The sequence below is a fragment of the Oncorhynchus nerka genome, linkage group LG9a (assembly GCF_034236695.1).
Source record: "Oncorhynchus nerka isolate Pitt River linkage group LG9a, Oner_Uvic_2.0, whole genome shotgun sequence".
NCBI classification, from domain to species: domain Eukaryota; kingdom Metazoa; phylum Chordata; class Actinopteri; order Salmoniformes; family Salmonidae; genus Oncorhynchus; species Oncorhynchus nerka.
The window spans coordinates 63098266-63119432 of NC_088404.1; the positions used below are offsets into that span (position 1 = coordinate 63098266).

The 21167-nt window shown below is 44.4% G+C and overlaps 1 protein-coding gene across 1 annotated transcript in view; it reads left to right on the top strand.

The window, feature by feature from the left end:
* Nucleotides 1-20619, top strand: part of b4galnt4a (beta-1,4-N-acetyl-galactosaminyl transferase 4a) — a 471729-nt gene extending 451110 nt beyond the window's left edge. The window contains 10 exon segments of the mRNA XM_029668828.2: nucleotides 8-81; nucleotides 181-542; nucleotides 545-1570; nucleotides 12357-12529; nucleotides 12805-13178; nucleotides 15202-15355; nucleotides 15553-15625; nucleotides 16756-16909; nucleotides 17041-17167; nucleotides 17458-20619. Coding sequence (XP_029524688.2) covers nucleotides 8-81; nucleotides 181-542; nucleotides 545-1570; nucleotides 12357-12529; nucleotides 12805-13178; nucleotides 15202-15355; nucleotides 15553-15625; nucleotides 16756-16909; nucleotides 17041-17167; nucleotides 17458-17578 — 2638 coding nt within the window. The 3' untranslated portion in view covers nucleotides 17579-20619.
* The last annotated feature ends 548 nt before the right edge of the window (nucleotides 20620-21167 follow it).

Genomic DNA, 21167 nt, shown 5'->3' on the forward strand with positions numbered 1-21167 from the left:
CTGACAGGTTTGGCTTCTACAAGTACATGAAGATAGACGAGGAGGACGATGATAGACCCTTCTTCTTCCCTAACCCAGACGGTAAGTACACACACCCACTGACACACAGATACACATATACATACACAACACACATACACACACACACCCTTTAACGATTAACTTTCTCTGTTGCCACAGATTTCCCGGAAGAGGAGGAAGGGGTGGACCCGGAAGATGAGGCCGAGATCGTAGGTACCCAATCACCAAATAGGACCGCGCCGCCTAGCCTATCCATCCACACCTCCAGACCCACTCTTGGAGAAAGAGAGGGGGAGGAGGAGAACAGTATTGTGGTCCGTAGAGAGAAAAAACAATTCCTCAAGAGTGATGGACAGACAGACAGAGAGTGGGACAAGGACGGGCCGAGGAGAAGAGGGGGACAGACCTCCAGGAGGGGACTTCTAGAGAGACCCGAGGCAGAGAGCGAGGAGCTGCACCCGCAGTCGGACAACGTGGTCCACGGTCGCTCCCTCTCCTGGATCAGGACGGGTCCCTCTGAGCTAGGACCCGGGGGCCCGGCAGGAAGGGAGGAGGAGGAGGGGGTGCAGGAGAGGAGACCCCTCCCAAACTGAGTAAGTCGTCCCTGCTCTTCCCCCAGAAGACCTCTCTCTCGGCCCTTGCCAGCCGTGCCAAGAAGATCCTTAGTAACTCCGCCCCCGGCAACAACGCCGCCAACGCCCATCTCCATGATAACGCTGCCCGTAACCATGGTAATGACAAAAACGCTGCCGCCGCCGCCGGCAACAACAACAATAGGGAAAAGAAGGATGAAAACAAGATCTACATCACCAGGCCGCGGCCGGTCAAAGAAAGGGAGCGAGAGAAGGAGGAGAGGAGGGCGGAGAGGGAGAGGGGCAGGGGTCCGGGGTCGCGTCATCCGAGAGAGGTCTTTCCTGGGGTGTTTCTGTACCAGAGTGGAAAGACCACCAGACTGGTCAACCTCCAGAGCACTCGATCCAGGGGGAGAGGGGGAGCGGGGAGCAGGGGGCTTGTCACTGCCCCCCAACTCTGGCCCAAACCCCCACTAAGAGACGGCAAAGCTCCCCCACGTGGCACTAATGCTAGTGTTAGCAGACAAGGCGCAGTTCACCAGGCAGCCAGCAGGGTGGCGGTAGTGAGGCTCCGAGACAGAGAGAGGAGGAGAGTTAGAGGAGGGGGAAGGGAGCCCCACATCCCCTCAGAAAGAGAGGCTGCCGCAGACGCCACCTTACCCAGTAAAAGAGGCACCCCATTGCCCCAGCACCTCCAGCCCCCGCCACCTCATTCACCCACTCCCCCCAACTCTTTGGAGAATCCCCAAACTATCGAGAGCAGGGTTGAAAGCAGGCTAGAAACCAGGGTCACCTCATACCTCAAAACCTCTGAGATCACTGAGTCACAGCAAAAGCAACCCGGCCCAGACCAAGAACCCTCAGAACCCGACCCTGATCCAATCCGCTCGAACGCTGACCCAGACCCAGAACCAGAGGAGGGTGGGGTGTCCGACTACAGTTACGAGGCTGAAGAGGCGCGTCCAGGCTGGGCTGAGGTTTGTTGTGATTTAACTGCTTCTGATTGTATTGAATTGAGCCAGACCGATATATCGGTTGATGTTGACCTTTACCAACATATCTAATCGGCCTTTAAACCACCCATAGTATTTACATAGAGGAGAGTAGGGTATGTTGACCGGGACAAGAATTCAGCCCTGGCATTTTATCCCCACCAGCACACATCACTGCATGCCCCGCCAAGTCACCGCCTCCCCCACTCCCCATCCCCAAACATAAATCCTACACCCTGACCCTACACACACACCCTACATAGACACAGGCGTTAGGGCTGTACAGTATAGCGTTTCTTAACCGTTTCGGTACAAGTGACTGGCGAGACATGGTCCTCCTCTTCTTTTTTTAACCAACTCATGTTTAAAACAAGGTTGTGGCTGCAAATCAGACTTTTTGGGGGACTTTTACGCACAGAGAACAGGCTGCTCAGCCGAATGGTGCTTGTTTAATAAAGTTGGATCATGTTGAATCAATGTCTCACATAATAATCACAGTATTCTACATAATGGAACCAAATATATCCACACCACCGCATTCAATCGTGAATGATAATTCCTCAAGTTTTGCCCATCAACCATTTCATCTCAATCAGTTTCATGGGGATATGCATTTAGATCTTGAGTTATATAGTGTTGTTTCGAAGTAGCCTACAGTGTTGTTTTTTGACTGATGTGCAGAGAGAATTTTAGAGCAGATGTTGTTAACTGTAAAATAGCCTACCTGTGTATTTTGCCTAGTGGCACGAGCTGTTGAGTTTTGGCCACGAGAAAAATGCACTGGTGTTTTTGTCTTACAGTAACGTTATACTAAAGAACCTGAAAAGTTGGATCCGCAGCCACTTCCTTAAAACAAATACAATATGTAAAAACACCACTGGAAATACAACCCACCACTGTAACTGTGGCTCTGCTCTAGACATTTTGTTTGCCTCCCTTTTGTGCTGTCTATCTGTCTCCGCATCTTCTCTGCTGTCACTGTGCTTCTTCTAGTTGTCTGTCTGTCTGCCTGCCTGCTTAAGCCTTATACTGTACATTATAAAAGATAATGACTTAGGCTATATTTAAGCAATAAGGCCCGAGGAGGTGTGGTATATGGACAATATAACACGGCTAAGGACTGTTCTTATGCACGGCGCAATGTGGAGGGCCTGGATACAGCCATGGTATATTGGCCATATACCAAAAACCCCTGAGGTGCCTTATTGCTATTATAAACTGGTTACCAATGTAATTAGAGCAGTAAAAATACATTTCGCTATACCCGTGGTTCAGTATATGGTCTGATATACAGTGGGGCAAAAAAAGTATTTAGTCAGCCACCAATTGTGCAAGTTCTCCCACCTAAAAAAATGAGAGAGGCCTGTAATTTTCACCATAGGTACACTTCAACTATGACAGACAAAATTAGAAAAAAAATCTAGAAAATCACATTTAGGATTTTTAATGAATTTATTTGCAAATTATGGTGGAAAATAAGTATTTGGTCAATAACAAAAGTTAATCTCAATACTGTTGGCAATGACAGAGATCAAACGTTTTCTGTAAGTCTTCACAAGGTTTTCACACACTGTTGCTGGTATTTTGGCCCATTCCTCCATGCAGATCTCCTCTAGAGCAGTGATGTTTTGGGGCTGTTGCTGGGCAACACGGATTTTCAACACCCTCCAAAGATTTTCTATGGGGTTGAGATCTGGAGACTGGCTAGGCCACTCCAGAACCTTGAAATGCTTCTTACGAAGCCACTCTTTCGTTGCCCGGGCGGTGTGTTTGGGATCATTGTCATGCTGAAAGACCCAGCCACGTTTCATCTTCAATGCCCTTGCTGATGGAAGGAAGATTTCACTCAAAATCTCACGATACATGGCCCCATTCATTCTTTCCTTTACATGGATCAGTCGTCCTGGACCCTTTGCAGAAAAACAGCCCCAAAGCATGATGTTTCCACCCCCATGCTTCACAGTAGGTATGGTGTTCTTTGGATGCAACTCAGCATTCTTTGTCCTTCAAACACGACGAGTTGAGTTTTTACCAAAAAGTTCTATTGTGGATTCATCTGACCATATGACATTCTCCCAATCTTCTTCTGGATCATCCAAATGCTCTCTAGCAAACTTCAGACGGGCCTGGACATGTACTGGCTTAAGCAGGGGGACACGTCTGGCACTGCAGGATTTGAGTCCCTGGCGGCGTAGTGTGTTACTGATGGTAGGCTTTGTTACTTTGGTCCCAGCTCTTTGCAGGTCATTCACTAGGTCCCTCCGTGTGGTTCTGGGATTTTTGCTCACCGTTCTTGTGATCATTTTGACCCCATGGGGTGAGATCTTGCGTGGAGCCCCAGATCGAGGGAGATTATCAGTGGTTTTGTATATCTTCCATTTCCTAATAATTGCTCCCACAGTTGATTTCTTCAAACCAAGCTGCTTACCTATTGCAGATTCAGTCTTCCCAGCCTGGTGCAGGTCTACAATTTTGTTTCTGGTGTCCTTTGACAGCTCTTTGGTCTTGGCCATAGTGGAGTTTGGAGTGTGACTATTTGAGGTTGTGGACAGGTGTCTTTTATACTGATAACAAGTTCAAACAGGTGCCATTAATACAGGTAACGAGTGGAGGACAGAGGAGTCTCTTAAAGAAGAAGTTACAGGTCTGTGAGAGCCAGAAATGTTGATTGTTTGTAGGTGACTAAATACTTATTTTCCACCATAATTTGCACAAAAATAAATAAATAAATAAAATATTTTCTAATTTTGTCTGTCATAGTTGAAGTGTACCTATGATGAAAATTACAGGCCTCTCTTATCTTTTTAAGTGGGAGAACAATTGGTGGCTGACTAAATACTTTTTTGCCCCACTGTACCACAGCTGTCAGCCAATCAGCATTCAGGGCTTGAACCATCCAGTTTATAATACAAATTAGTGCCTGTCACACCCTAAGTGTTAATTACAGGGCTCCAGACATTTTCCGCTGGTGTCACTGGACCCACTAACTTTTACATTTGGTAGCACCAGCCCCTGGCCAAATAAAGTACTTCATGTAATAAATAGACTTCGGAGGTATTCAATATATTTATATATATATATATATATATATATATATATATATATATATATATATATATATATTATTATTATTATTTTTTTCTTACACGTCCAAGCAGGGAGGTATTTTTCAAGATCCAGTGATTGTCATTCATTTTGGGTTGACAATTAAGACTGTAATTGCTATATTTTACTGTCAAAATCGGACTCCTTTCCTGATTTTTTTGGTTCAATAGAGATGAATTACATACATCTTCATGTGTACAAACTAATATCATAGGTAGTGTTTAGAGTTTTTGGAGGATATATTGGCACAGGTGTTAGGCCCGCGCTGACAATCCATGCCAATGTATCCCTCCAAACACCGGCTTCGAGGGCATTATCACTGTTATGCAACGGGTTACCAACATATTAAAATAATGATTTAAATATTTTAATTAAAAACATTATTTTTATGGATTTATTCATACTATTTCATCCTTCCACAAGATGGAGTGGTTTGTTCTATTGGTTTGGTTGCCAGTCGTTTGTTCTAAATGTTCCATTGACATACTGGCTGGCGATGTTCTTATCCCTTGCTTGCTACTCTGGAACAGAGTAAATAGTCATTTCAACGTCATAGATTTAGCTGGTGGTAACTTGTGGAATAGACTCCTGCTGGAATGCGCCTCAACAGGATCGGTGTGATGGTTGAGCTTGCGTAGGCTAATGTGATTAGCATGAGGTTGTAAGTATCAAGAACATTTCCCAGGACAAAGACATATCTGATATTGGCAGAAAGCTTAAATTCTTGTTATTCTATCTGCACTGTCCAATTTTCAGTATCTATTACAGTGAAATAATATCATGCTATTGTTTGAGGAAAGTGCACAGTTATGAACTTGAAAATGTATTAATAAACCAATTAGGATTGACTTCCGGGTTGGAGCGAGCGGTCGCATCTGCACTCGGTCCGCAGGTAGTATTACATTTCATTACATTTCATTATAGTACAACGGTTTGATTTGTCTAATCTTAGCAATTTCTTCTTAGCTAGCTACATAGCCGTCTTTGTATCATAGATAATTGCGTAATTATCGTATTTCGTCGTCCTAACGCAGTCTACACTGCCCTGCAGCTAGCCAGCTAGCTAACGTCCACCGTTAGCTAGTCCACCGTCTACCGATTAGCAGCACAACTATTACACTCAACTGAACGACTTGATTAGTGTAGTGTTAGCTAGCTACATAGTTGTCTTTGCTGTCTTCGTACCCAAGATAATTGTGTAGTTTAGAGTGTGTAGTTTTATGTCGTCCTTAACATAGGAGACTCTGCTAGCTAGCCAACAGCTAGCCAACGTCTACCGAACAGAACTTCTGCACTCAACAATCCGGTCGCATTTCGCTTCGCTCCACAGGTAGTATCACATTTTTCATTTCATTTCATTACAGTACAACGGCTTGATTTGTTTGATCGTAGCTAGCTACATAGCTGTCTTTGTATCAAAGATAATTGTGTAGTCTAGAGCGATTTTAGGTTAGCTAGCCAGCTATTGTGGGTCTTTTAACGCAACGTAACGTAATCAACACTGCTAGCTAGCCAGCTAGCCCCGAATAGCAGCACAGTAGAAACTATTACACTCAACGGAACGACTTGATTAGTGTAGTGTCAACAACGCAGCCAATGCCAGCTAGCCTACATAGTCAACAACGCAGCCTCTGCCAGCTAGCCTACTTCAGCAGTACTGTATCATTTTAATCATTTTAGTCAATAAGATTCTTGCTACGTAATTTAACTTTCTGAACACTCGTGACGTGTAGTCCACTTGTCATTCCAATCTCCTTTGCATTAGCGTAGCCTCTTGTGTAGCCTGTCAACTATGTGTCTGTCTATCCCTGTTCTCTCCTCTCTGCACAGACCATACAAACGCTCCACACCGCGTGGCCGCGGCCACCCTAATCTGGTGGTCCCAGCGCGCACGACCCACGTGGAGTTCCAGGTCTCCGGTAGCCTCTGGAACTGCCGATCTGCGGCCAACAAGGCAGAGTTCATCTCCGCCTATGTCTCCCTCCAGTCCCTCGACTTCTTGGCACTGACGGAAACATGGATCACCACAGACAACACTGCTACTCCTACTGCTCTCTCTTCGTCTGCCCACGTGTTCTCGCACACCCCGAGATCTTCTGGTCAGCGGGGTGGTGGCACCGGGATCCTCATCTCTCCCAAGTGGTCATTCTCTCCTTCTCCCCTTACCCATCTGTCTATCGCCTCCTTTGAATTCCATGCTGTCACAGTTACCAGCCCTTTCAAGCTTAACATCCTTATCATTTATCGCCCTCCAGGTTCCGTCGGAGAGTTCATCAATGAGCTTGATGCCTTGATAAGCTCCTTTCCTGAGGACGGCTCACCTCTCACAGTTCTGGGCGACTTTAACCTCCCCACGCCTACCTTTGACTCATTCCTCTCTGCCTCCTTCTTTCCACTCCTCTCCTCTTTTGACCTCACCCTCTCACCTTCCCCCCTACTCACAAGGCAGGAAATACGCTCGACCTCATCTTTACTAGATGCTGTTCTTCCACTAACCTCGTTGCAACTCCCCTCCAAGTCTCCGACCACTACCTTGTATCCTTTTCCCTCTCGCTCTCATCCAACACTTCCCACACTGCCCCTACTCGGATGGTATCGCGCCGTCCCAACCTTCGCTCTCTCTCCCCCGCTACTCTCTCCTCTTCCATCCTATCATCTCTTCCCTCTGCTCAAACCTTCTCCAACCTATCTCCTGATTCTGCCTCCTCAACCCTCCTCTCCTCCCTTTCTGCATCCTTTGACTCTCTATGTCCCCTATCCTCCAGGCCGGCTCGGTCCTCCCCTCCCGCTCCGTGGCTCGACGACTCATTGCGAGCTCACAGAACAGGGCTCCGGGCAGCCGAGCGGAAATGGAGGAAAAATCGCCTCCCTGCGGACCTGACATCCTTTCACTCCCTCCTCTCTACATTTTCCTCTTTCTCTCTGCTGCTAAAGCCACTTTCTACCACTCTAAATTCCAAGCATCTGCCTCTAACCCTAGGAAGCTCTTTGCAACCTTCTCCTCCCTCCTGAATCCTCCTCCCCCTCCCCCTCCTCCCTCTCTGCAGATGACTTCGTCAACCATTTTGAAAAGAAGGTCGACGACATCCGATCCTCGTTTGCTAAGTCAAACGACACCGCTGGTTCTGCTCACACTGCCCTACCCTGTGCTCTGACCTCTTTCTCCCCTCTCTCTCCAGATGAAATCTTGCGTCTTGTGACGGCCGGCCGCCCAACAACCTGCCCGCTTGACCCTATCCCCTCCTCTCTTCTCCAGACCATTTCCGGAGACCTTCTCCCTTACCTCACCTCGCTCATCAACTCATCCCTGACCGCTGGCTACGTCCCTTCCGTCTTCAAAGAGCGAGAGTTGCACCCCTTCTGAAAAAACCTACACTCGATCCCTCCGATGTCAACAACTACAGACCAGTATCCCTTCTTTCTTTTCTCTCCAAAACTCTTGAACGTGCCGTCCTTGGCCAGCTCTCCCGCTATCTCTCTCAGAATGACCTTCTTGATCCAAATCAGTCAGGTTTCAAGACTAGTCATTCAACTGAGACTGCTCTTCTCTGTATCACGGAGGCCCTCCGCACTGCTAAAGCTAACTCTCTCTCCTCTGCTCTCATCCTTCTAGACCTATCGGCTGCCTTCGATACTGTGAACCATCAGATCCTCCTCTCCACCCTCTCCGAGTTGGGCATCTCCGGCGCGGCCCACGCTTGGATTGCGTCCTACCTGACAGGTCGCTCCTACCAGGTGGCGTGGCGAGAATCCGTCTCCACACCACGTGCTCTCACCACTGGTGTCCCCAGGGCTCTGTTCCAGGCCCTCTCCTATTCTCGCTATACACCAAGTCACTTGGCTCTGTCATAACCTCACATGGTCTCTCCTATCATTGCTATGCAGACGACACACAATTAATCTTCTCCTTTCCCCCTTCTGATGACCAGGTGGCGAATCGCATCTCTGCATGTCTGGCAGACATATCCGTGTGGATGACGGATCACCACCTCAAGCTGAACCTCGGCAAGACGGAGCTGCTCTTCCTCCCGGGGAAGGACTGCCCGTTCCATGATCTCGCCATCACGGTTGACAACTCCATTGTGTCCTCCTCCCAGAGCGCTAAGAACCTTGGCGTGATCCTGGACAACACCCTGTCGTTCTCAACTAACATCAAGGCGGTGGCCCGTTCCTGTAGGTTCATGCTCTACAACATCCGCAGAGTCTTGACCCTGCCTCACACAGGAAGCGGCGCAGGTCTAATCCAGGCACTTGTCATCTCCCGTCTGGATTACTGCAACTCGCTGTTGGCTGGGCTCCCTGCCTGTGCCATTAAACCCCTACAACTCATCCAGAACGCCGCAGCCCGTCTGGTGTTCAACCTTCCCAAGTTCTCTCACGTCACCCCGCTCCTCCGCTCCCTCCACTGGCTTCCAGTTGAAGCTCGCATCCGCTACAAGACCATGGTGCTTGCCTACGGAGCTGTGAGGGGAACGGCACCTCAGTACCTCCAGGCTCTGATCAGGCCCTACACCCAAACAAGGGCACTGCGTTCATCCACCTCTGGCCTGCTCGCCTCCCTACCACTGAGGAAGTACAGTTCCCGCTCAGCCCAGTCAAAACTGTTCGCTGCTCTGGCCCCCCAATGGTGGAACAAACTCCCTCACGACGCCAGGACAGCGGAGTCAATCACCACCTTCCGGAGACACCTGAAACCCCACCTCTTTAAGGAATACCTAGGATAGGATAAAGTAATCCCTCTCACCCCCCCTCCCCCTGAAAAGATTTAGATGCACTACTGTTCCACTGGAGGTCATAAGGTGAATGCACCAATTTGTAAGTCGCTCTGGATAAGAGCGTCTGCTAAATGACTTAAATGTAATGTTAAATGTAGGCACATCTGGGCAGTCTTGATACAAAGTTTTGAACATAAATGCAATGGTTCATTGGATCAGTCTATAACATTGCACATACACTGCTGCCATCTAGTGTTAAAAATCTAAATTGCGCCTGGGGTGAATAATATTATTTCCTTTCTCTTACATTTCAAAGATGAATTATCTTTTACCAGATCTAATGTGTTATATTCTCCTACATTAATTTAACATTTCCACAAACTTCAAAGTGTTTATTTTCAAGTGGTATAAGGAATATGTATATCCTTGCTTCAGGTCCTGAGCTACAGGCAGTTAGATTTGGGTCTGTCATTTTATGCGAAAATCTTTAAAAAGGGGCGAATCCTTAAGAGGGTCGCCAATCAGCATTCAGGAGTAGACCTATATGGCTATGCTCTCGCAATGGCTGGTGCGCATTTCGCGCGCGTGCCACTCCAACATCACAAGGCCATATCAAATATATTGGTTGTAAAATAGTTGTTATTGAGCTGAATATTGAGAGTTGAGAAATACAAATTATACATACAGAAAGACAAGGCCCTCGTCTCTTCGACAGGGACAAGGGATGAAGCTTCCAAAGCCGTTTTTTTCAGCAACTGCATCTTAAAATGTTATACGTTCAGAACACATTTTTCGAGCGGATGGGGGAAGAGGACAGTGACTTGCTCATTACAGTAGCAGGCCCCAGCGAAACAGGCACAGGTGCACATACTTTCATGAACGGAATCATGAGGATAATACACTTTACTATTTGGTCAAAACATGGTTTTAGAGGCCAAAAAATAGAGTGCTTTGATTGAGGTAACGATGTAGAATGTGCTTATTCTACATTTATAGGCACCCTTTCCATTTTGTAAAGATCCATGATCTTGGCTGTTTAACTGATGACAAAGTTGGAGCAGGTCTCTTTTGCTGATGCCACGTTTGACTTTGAATGTGAGTTTGTGTGACCTCAGCTCAGCCTATAAGCAAGCTTAAGCCATCTTGGTAGGGGGGCGGCCGTTGCCCACTAATCAGCCATTATAGATTAGTATAACAGAGAAATTGCATAAAAATCTTAACAGGCCCATGGGCTGCTGGCCATGTCACCATTTGTATTTGTATAAAGAAAATTGTGTGTTCGTGTGTCGATTTTGACCAGCCCACCCAACTAAAAAAACTGTCCAGCCCACCCAACTAAAAAAACTGTCCAGCCCACCCAACTAAAAAATTGTCCAGTCATCTGGCATTTGCCAGAATTGCCAGATGGCTAATCCACCCCTCAAGGGAAATGTAGAATTATTTCTAACAAATATATCAACATATATTTCAGGATGTTGTGCATCCCCGAAAATAATCTGTTTCTCCAAAAAAAGTGGTCTCTTGGTACAATTTACCCTGGGTAAGTGGGTAAGTAGGGTAAGTTGAGCATAGGGACAGGGTAAATTGAGCTGCCTTGGGGTAAGTTGGTGTGTATCCTGTGACAGTAGGTGATGGTGCTGTGTTTAGTTTAAGGAATAAGGGTGTGGTATATTGCATATCTTAAATGTATGCCTACATTCCGATATAGAGCTCTATGTTCAATATCACTTACCCTTCCATTTCTTGACCACTTGTCTTGGACAGGGTTGTTGTTTCTATGTGCCAATTTGTAGGCCATGAAACTGCTCCTTTTAGATTCTTGATATGTTTATCAAGCTCAGACTCCATGTCATCAGAGAAGACCTTGTGTGCCTCTGCCCATCTATCATAGCCTCTCTTTCACGCAGGTACATGTTTGTTTAATTTTACGTTAAATGTACCTCTTCAGTGTCATTCAGTCTATTTTTTTCATCCCTTTGCTACGGTTCAAATGGACTTCTACCCTTCTCTCACTTCCTTGTCTGCTCTCTCAAGAACCTCACGGGGGGCTAGACTCCTGCTTATTTTACGTTTGTATGCACGGGGCATGATGATGACTGCTCTGGAACAATAAAAATACACTATCTTGAGTTCATATCCATGACGCATTGCCAAAATACTATGCATAGCATGCATAAAACGGACAGGATTTAATCCTAATTTGTATGGGGTGTGGTGACCATGGGCTCAGTTTACCCCATGGTCATGTGCTCAACCTACGCCAAGGCAAACATTATGACTATATTAGCCCACACAGCTATAATGATGCATTTTCATGCTAGGTTTAGGACCACATTGTAGCTTATAGACACCCCAACTGATGTACAAAACTTAAAACGATCTACTTTGGTTTAGATACAAGCATCATGAAACCTATAACACAATATATTAATTTGACTTTGTGAAAATAATTTTTGGGGACCTAACTTGCTTACCACTTTTCCACATGGTCTCTTCCTTCAGACTCCATGGAATGATGACCTCTTCCTAAATATTTGGTCACATGATTCATTTTGTGTATGGTTTCCTCGAAACAAGGCTCAATTTACCCCACTCTTCCCTACAATAAACAACACGTCATGCTAATCTAATCAGTTCATTGTAATAATGTTTATTTTTCAAATGTAAGAAATCAGCATTCAAAGTATCTTTGTAGAGCTGTTTTTCATTTGAAATTCAATTTGTGCAGAACACGTCTATATTTCATCCCTTGTCTAAAATAACAACAAAATAACTTTCAAAAAATTGGAGTCAGACACAAAAAATGGCAAAGCCTATCGCTCAGGCTCTAATGTTGAATGATTTTATTGTTCATTTGCCCAGGGACTGTCTACCTATATCTGGTACAATGCATAAAACATGTATGTTTTAAGTGTTGAAACTGTCAAATAAACATAATTATGAATAAATAGGAGAGCATCAACTGGCAGAGAACGTTTTCAGTCAACCCCATGGACTTTGAGCTGCTGCGTTCCGACTGGAATGACCTGCGCTGCAACGTGTCTGGGAACCTGCAGCTGGCCGAGAGCGAGGTGGTGGATGTGCTGGCACAGTACATGGAGAAGCTCAACGAGCGCAACGGAGGGTTAGTGTGTGATTGTGCCAGACCTGAGTTCAGATACTATATGAAAACTTTTAGTGTTTGCCTTATCCTGCCTGGAGTACTAGATGGGCGAGGTTTACAGTGTTGTAACTTTTTTGTTGGGTCAATTGCCCCAGAAAACCTCAATCAAGCCCAGTTAAAGTATTTGAACTCTGTGTGTGTGTGTGTGTGTGTGTGCATGTGTTTTTGGGGATGGAAGCAATGCAGTGAAGTTGCATGTTTGTTTTACTAAACACACCCTCCCCTTTCTCCCCCAGTATTTACACCCTTTTGCGGATCATCAATGTGGAGAAGAGGCGGGACTCAGCCCGGGGAAACCGCTACCTGGTGGAACTGGAGCTGATGGAGCGCGGTCGGAACGTGGTGCGCCTCTCGGAATACATCTACCTTCTCCTCCACCGTGGCCGGTTGGGAGGAGACAGCCTGGAGAACACGGAGTTCATCCCCGCCTCGGCCCCTGCTGGGTCCCCACCTGGTCTCATCCTCAGCACCCCCGCACCCCCAACCTCCACACACACCCCTGCCCAGCCCGGGGCCACCCCGTGGGGCACGGCCTACGCCAACCCCCTGCTGTGCCAGCCGGTCATGCTGCAGTGGCGGAAGGATGTGATGGTGCATTTTGTGGTGCCAGGTAGGTACCAGGCGCCTCGCGTGTGCACCAGTTTTCACGCAAAAGTTGGCATTTATTTATTTTTCACTTGACGTAAGAATGTGCTCACCTCCCCGCAAACTTTAGACCATGTGTAAGCACATTTTCTAATGGTTGAAATATTATATTGCAAGCTGGAAAGTAAGTATTTTGTGCAAATGGTATGATATGATGAAAAGCTTACTCATAAAAAACTAAAAACAGGAAAACATATTAACAAGAATGCAACCATTTGCCATTAGGGATAGTCTAAAATAATTAGACATAAGAAGCTTATAATTAGACAAAGGAATCTTTTTCCTATTTTTTTTTTCATACCCATTGCAGAATATATTCTCCACCTTTTCTGACTGGTTCATATTCCCAAAGGGGCCAATACAACAAATTACCATGTGCATCTCTCATTTAATTGGACCAAGTAGCCTAGTAAATAGATGTATTTAAAGTTTTGCAACATCATAGGCAGTGCAAACTTTTACATTTAAGTAGGTCTATGTATCAAGGTTCATGTTTTTATTGTCATGTGCACAAGTAGCCTACAGTGAAATGCTTTTCGTGCTTGATTTTTCCCAACAATGCAGTAATGAATATCAGTAGTACTATAAAAAAAATACATTTAAAAGTAAAGTAGAACAAAAACACACAATAAATAACTGTAACTACTGCATTTGTTTGAGTAGCCTGCCCTTAATAGGCAGAATCTACTGCACATCCAAAGCTGAGTAGCCTGCCCTACAACGTTTCAGAATTTAACAGTAACAGTAACTTACAGTGCATTCGGAAAGTATTCAGACACCCATTACTTTTTCCACATTTTGTTACATTACAGCCTTATTCTAAAATGTTTGTTTTTTTAAATGTTCCTCATCAATCTACACACAATACCCGATAATGAAAAATCAAAAGCAGGTTTTTTAGAAATGCACTGTCAACTGTCAACTGTGGGACTTTATATAGACAGGTGTGGGCCTTTCCAAATTATGTCCAAACAATTGAATTTACCACAGGTGGACTCCAATAAAGTTGTTGCAACATCTCAAGAATGATCAAAGGAAACAGGATGCACCTGAGCTCAATTTTGAGTCTCATAGCAAAGGGTCTGAATTCTTATGTAAATAATGTATTTCTGTTTTCTAAAAATATATTTTTTCTTTGTCATTATGGGTTATTGTGTGTAAATTGAAGAAGAAAAAATATGTATTTAATACATTTTAGAATAAGGCTGTAACGTAACAAAATGTGGGAAAAGTCAAGGGGTCTGAATACTTTCCCAATGCACTGTATGTAAAATATTTGACAGCATGGGCAGGCTACAGTATTGCTGTGTGATAAGAGTGCATACTCATTGCCTTTTTAATCTCTGCGCCTATGCCAAGGCAGGATATTTAAACCCAGTCTATTGATAAACTAAATATTGTACAACAATTTGTCTTTTGCATGCCGTGGCGTAATGCCAACAGTTATTGTCACCATAAAATGTGAATGGAGGCATTTTCCAGGCGGAGTTTTAATTCTTGTTAACGCGTGCACCGTTTTGACAGGTCTGAGTTTTATAACGGTTAACATGGCATGCGACAAGTTTATGAATCTCAGTATTTCTGTACGTGCGTAGACTTTTCAGAAAAACGAGCACGCAGAAATGTTGTGTGCAATTTATTACGGTTATAAATGAGGCCCCAGTACTGGAGGGTTGACCTCTCGTTGGGTCACTAGTCCCTTCTCCAACAGTAGTGTTTCTCAAACCATTCCTCAAGGACTCCCACACGTTTCACCATTTTCGTTGTAGCCCTGGAAAGTGTGCTAGCTCTGGAATAGATAAACTACATGGAATGGCAGGGGAGAGGTTTGGAAAATACAGCAGACACTCTTGTAGATCTGGGATCTTGGGAATTGACTGATTTAGGTAAATGTTGTGTTATAAACACAATTTTTCCCTTCCTCAATTCAATAATCTTTATTGGCATGGAAAGTTAAAGCACTTACCACTCTCTCTGTGTGTCTCTAGTGAAGAACCAGGCTCGCTGGGTGCAGCAGTTCATCACAGACATGGAGGAGCTGCACCGTCAGACTAAGGACGACAACTTCAGCATCATCATTGTCGACTTCGAGAGCACCGACATGGACGTGGAGCAGGCCCTCCGAGAGAGCACTGTGCCTAGGTGCGTGTGTGTGTGTTTGTCTCAGAATTCATCCGTAGCTCCATATGAGTGCATTTGAATTACTACAGGAATTGAATTGATTCAGGAATTTATGAACAGTCCTATGGAGCAATTCTAAATGACACACACACATATTGGATATGTAATTGGACCAAACTCTGGAGTTGACTGATGTGATTGTTTGTGTGTTTTGTCAGGTATGAGTACTTGAGAAGAGAAGGGAACTTTGAGCGCTCAGCGGGACTACAGATCGGAGTGGACACTATCGAGGTGAGCGATAGCGGTCCTTCAGGAAGGGAAAGAAAATTCATATACAGCCAATACATTTGCAAATTCCCTGATTGAGGTGACACACATGCACACTCAGTAGAGAGCAGGCTGAACGTTTTACTCTTACAATGACACATGCCATGACCATACTAACCATACAATTTCACATTGACAGGATGAGTAATATAAAAAGCTGCATCACAATTTATATCCTAACTCTCTTTTTTAATACAGTGAGATAGTCACGGTATATGCTCTGATATCGTGAGGGGCCGTATTCGGAGCTCCCTTTAAATGATTATGGTTAGCTTCGGACTCTGAAGACTGGCAGAGGTCAAGAGGTCTCCGATGCTCCCACGAGAGTCACGCACACAAACTGTCCAGTTCTCTGTGACCCCATAGCCTGACAGATTGATAGACAGGCAGACAGACATGTATTCAATGGGGTTCTCTTTCTGTTTGTGCGACAGGGATTTGCGCAGACATTTATCTGTCATTGGAGTGTCAAAGCTGTCACATAGACTTTCTCTATTTCTCTTTCCCTCTCCCGCTTACTACCCTCCCCTCTATCTCTCTCTCTCCGTTCTCTCTCTTTCTCCCAACTCTCTCTTTCTTGTTTTTTTTTGTTTCTCTCTCGCTCTCTTTCTCTGTGCGACAGGGATTTGGGCAGACAGTTATGTATCATTGGAGTGTCATGACTTTCACGTAGACTTTCTCTTTCGCTCTTGCTCTCTCTCTCTCTCTCTCTCTCTCTCTCTCTCTCTCTCTCAATGATTTGGGTAAACAGTTATCTGTCATTTGAGTGTCAAGCCTGTCACATGAGGAAGACTGGGGTGTCACTCACAGTTGAATGACTGTGGGTGTTTTATATCAAAGCCTTTCACACACATACAGACACACGAGTGCATGCTTCGCACACGCACACACACACACATAGACGCACACACACACACACACACACACACACACACACACACACACACACACACAGTAGAGTAGAGCATTTAGATTGACTGTTTTTGGGTGGCGTTTGAGTTTGTGGGACTGAGTATGTTGGGAGTCTGTAACCATGATTGTGTGTACTTTTTAGTTTTGATTACACCGTATTTATGTGTATGTGTGTTTTACAGGACAACCACAGTATAGCGTTCCTGTGTGACCTTCACATCCACTTCCCCCTCAACATCCTGGAGAGCATCAGGAAGCACTGTGTAGAGGGACGTCTGGCCTTTGCCCCTATCGTCATGAGACTGGGCTGTGGCAGCTCCCCGCTAGAGCCTGATGGTAATACACACATGATAGACACACACACACATCACGCACACGGCATGCACACACATGCACACATATCTCGCACGCAGCAGGCCCACACATATACACACACACCATGTTTCGAATTTACTTTCCCTCTGCAGGCTACTGGGAGGTGAATGGCTTTGGGCTGTTTGGGATTTATAAGTCGGACTTTGATAAGATCGGAGGGATGAACACAGAGGAGTTTAAAGACCGCTGGGGAGGAGAGGACTGGGAACTACTGGACAGGTAAACTGGCAACCCTCACCATTGCAAACACAACACCCTCTGCTTTCGAACCCTCTTTCCCCCCCTTTCTGGGCTCTTTCTCAATTGTCTTAAAATGATGTATTCTCTTCTTCTTCATTGCACTGATTTGAAAGAGCTGACCAGATGGAAACCAGCCTAATGTTGAGCTTCCACCACATTGTTTTCACCTGTTAAGTATTTTACACTCATTGGAGGCGACAAGAAAAGGAGTGATTTTTATAGCAACCGCTGGCTCCTAACCTGATTGTTCCTCTCTTCCCTCCTTCAAGGGTACTACAGAACGGTCTCGAGGTGGAGAGGCTGAGACTGAGGAACTTCTTCCACTACTACCACTCCAAAAGGGGCATGTGGAATGCTCAGAACAAGAAAACCCCCAAGGGAGGGGGTTAGCTAACGCCCCCCCCCCATGGGCCTGGAGGACCCAAAACACATGGCCTATACCTGCAGCTCCACTGTGTGTGAGGAGAGACCCTGAATAAGCTTACTTACTGCCTGACTTTGCCTTTTTTAGATAGGCACTTTTCAGGGATGCCCATCCCTGCTTCTCTGAGGAACATCTTTTCCCTGAGGATGTTTTTTCCGTCAATGGAGGACATTGAGGGGGAAAACCGAGGGAATCTGTTTTTTATGTTGGTGTTGACGTCTACCCGGATAGACTTGACCTTTCGCCTCACTAACAGAACTCAATGTAGAGGCGATGTCTTTTTCTTTTTTGGTGCAATGTTACCTGACAGACTAAAAAATGTTGTTTATTTGTGTTTTGTTCAGAGGAAGCATATTTTATTTTCTAGCGAGACATTTGTAAAGACAACCTAAGATTTTCTACAAAAACATCCATGTGAGGAGATGTCTGAGGAACGTTAGAAGGACTTTGTGTTGATGACAGTATGTTTATTTGTTTGTGTTCAGGTACGTGCGAACAGTAGTCGTTCCGGAAACGTGTTCCGTCACTCGGGTGTCAAATTTCAGATATTAGTACTGCAACAACATGTCTGGGTGTTGAAAGTAACAGTGTGTAGTGGGTCTACCTGATGTGCTTCTTCATATAAACCTAACCGGGGTGCTTCATATGTACTATAGAGGCCTATGATGCGGTATGTGCAGCTTTCCCAAATATCCTGCTTATTTACTCCTGATTACGGATATCTTTTAACATCTTCCAACCTGGGAATTTTGGGAAAGTTAACCCTAAATTGTTGCATATTAAATATAAGCTCTGTTATGTGTACAGTTCTATGGGAGGAGGACACAGACACTGGACCGTATGGAGTGGGGGATCCACAGTGAGGCATCAGATTTATCAAAGTGCTTTGCAAAACGTACTTCGTTTCACAGTCTATCCTGCTTTCTTTTGGTCTGTCTTTCTCTCTCTTTTTTTGTTTTTATTTTCTTATCTATTGCTCTCTTTCTCTACAAACTCTCTCTCTCTCTCTCTCGCTTTCGCTATCTCTCTCTGTTGCTCTCTTTTCTGTTATTGACATGGATTCCTTGTATCTTTGCTAACATTGTGCGTTGCCTCGCTGCTGTTTTGTTGGAAGAATTTTAGGGGAGAGTGGAGTAAGTTGAGTCAAAGGGGTAAGTTGAGCCACCCTTGTTTCTAGGAAACCATACACCAAATTAATAATTTGACCTAACATTTAGGAAGAGGTCATCACTTCATGGAGTCTAAGAAGGAAGAAACCACATCGAAAATTGTGGTAAGCAATTAGGCCAAAAAAAAATTGTTTTCACCATGAATGAATTCATTGTGTTAGAGTTTTCATGATGCTTGTATTTAAACCAATGTAGATCATTTTAAGATTGTTAAATCATTTGGGGTCTATATACGCTTCAATATGAGGTCCTAAACCTAGCTTGAAAGTGCATCATTGTAGCTGTGTGGGCTAATATAGTCAAAATGTTTACTTTGGGGTAAGTTCAGCCATTGGCAAATTGAAGTGTTTTCTTCCCAGCCATAATTCAAGGCATTATCACTGGGATATGAGGTAACAACAGGGCCTGGCCTATGTTAAATTTGTTTTTTTTTTAAGTACAACGTGTCTGTTAGGTGTTAAAAGATGCTTAAAATTATTTAAAGGCAGAAAAGTGATTGTGTTGAATTGTGTTTGGGAAATAAAGATAGACATACTTTTAAAAATGGATTAGTAATATTTAAATCATTGCAAAAATGTGTAGGTGGCCTAACTTACCCTGTCCTGTGGCTCAACTTGCCCGATACCTGGGGTAAGTTGTGCCAAGAGACCACTTTTTTTGGACAAGCTATGTTTTCATAACTGTAATGTTTGCATGAATTCTGCTTATTTCCAGGATTACACAACATCCTGAAATGTATGTAGATATCTTTGTTAGAAAGAATGCTATATTTTCCTTCACGGAGTGATGCAGAATGTAAAGAAAGGCTCAACTTACCCCACTCTCCCCTTACTATTTACAGATGATATTGTGCTGTGTTCATGGTCAGGCTAGCCAACACTAATGAATTACTTGACTTATTACTTGATACATTTTATTAAAATATTCCAGGTTGATCTACTACTATCCCCTACAGAGGTATTTCAGAAAACAGATGCCTACCTATCTCAGGTCACAGTGATGAGTGGGTTGAATAAAGGCACTAATATTGGGTTTGGGTGTACTATTATTTCTCTCAGACACTGAATCGGCACATGGTTTATCCCCTGATCGCTCGTTGATCCTGCTGATGGTACGCTCCATTCCCCAGAGTTCTCTGAAAAACTCTCAGATATAACTGGAACGAACCAAGAAGTGCACTGGGAAGGGAACAGTGAACAGAGTTTGAAACCTTTTATTTTTTATATTTTTTTTACATTCATGCTTTAAGGCCTGTGATGTTTTAAACATATGCTGAAACTTGGTTAATCAAAGTATGACTGGGTTTCGGGATGAAGCTTCAAATTTCTTTAGCTACATAAGAATACTAAACAGAGAAACGCACACAGAGACAGAAGGAGTTACTCAGAGCACTGGAGCTCTTCCCTGAAGATGTGGATCTACATAAAGTCAAACAGATTTTATTTGAGTGAGATTTGGTAGTGCAAGGCCATTTTACAATGTGTGCCTTTTATCCTGGGTTTGGTGGGAGTCTATAGTTTAGGTAGTGAAGAGGGGAGAAGCAGGGGAATCAAGAGAATACCAGGGGCTTTTTCAGAAGTGTCAGAAGTGTCAGATAGAAATACATTTTGTAGAGCAAAAAGGATGTCCTGTCAGGTAGAATGATGGAATCGTGTCAGTTCTGTACATTACTTTTCTATCTGGAACGTTCTATAAATGTTACATCCTACTCAAAAAGCTTGATACACTGAACAAACAAGTTCCAGGATACAGAGAGAATGAGAGAGAGAGGGGGAGAAAGAACGAGGGATTGTGAGAGAGAGAGAAAAAGAGGGGGGGGTATAAAAGCTATAGAAACTGTGAGGACCAGGGTGGTCTGTGGTTGGGTGGGGGGGGTGGGGGTCTTTGGCCTAAAGGGTATGTGAGGTGTGATGGAGAGACACTGGCAGCTTCTGCTGTGTAACAGGAAGCCACCTGCTCCCATCAGAATGACTGGAGGCCAATGTGTTTACTTACCCAGTACTTATTGTGATGGAATGGACTGGAAGGCTTCAAGAAGGTCATATATGGGCGTTAGCTTGCTAATGATTGGTTATTGACTATGATAGTTAAAATCCCTCTTATTTGCCCCTTCCTCTTCTCCCCCTCTAAAGAAAGGTCTACTGTACATCATTTAGCATAGACACAGGACTATTTAAAAATGAAACATGAAAATATATACATATATAAGTTAAAAACAGGAATATACATTCCAAGGTAATTTCTGTGAAATTGTTTTGTAGAGAAAAAAGTTTTAAGAATGTATTGTATTTTAATTTTAATCCGTTTTGGTTTGTTTTTGCAAATAAAATGTTATGCTAAAGTCTCCACATTGTTGGGATGTTTCTCTCGACCTCTTAAGGATGCT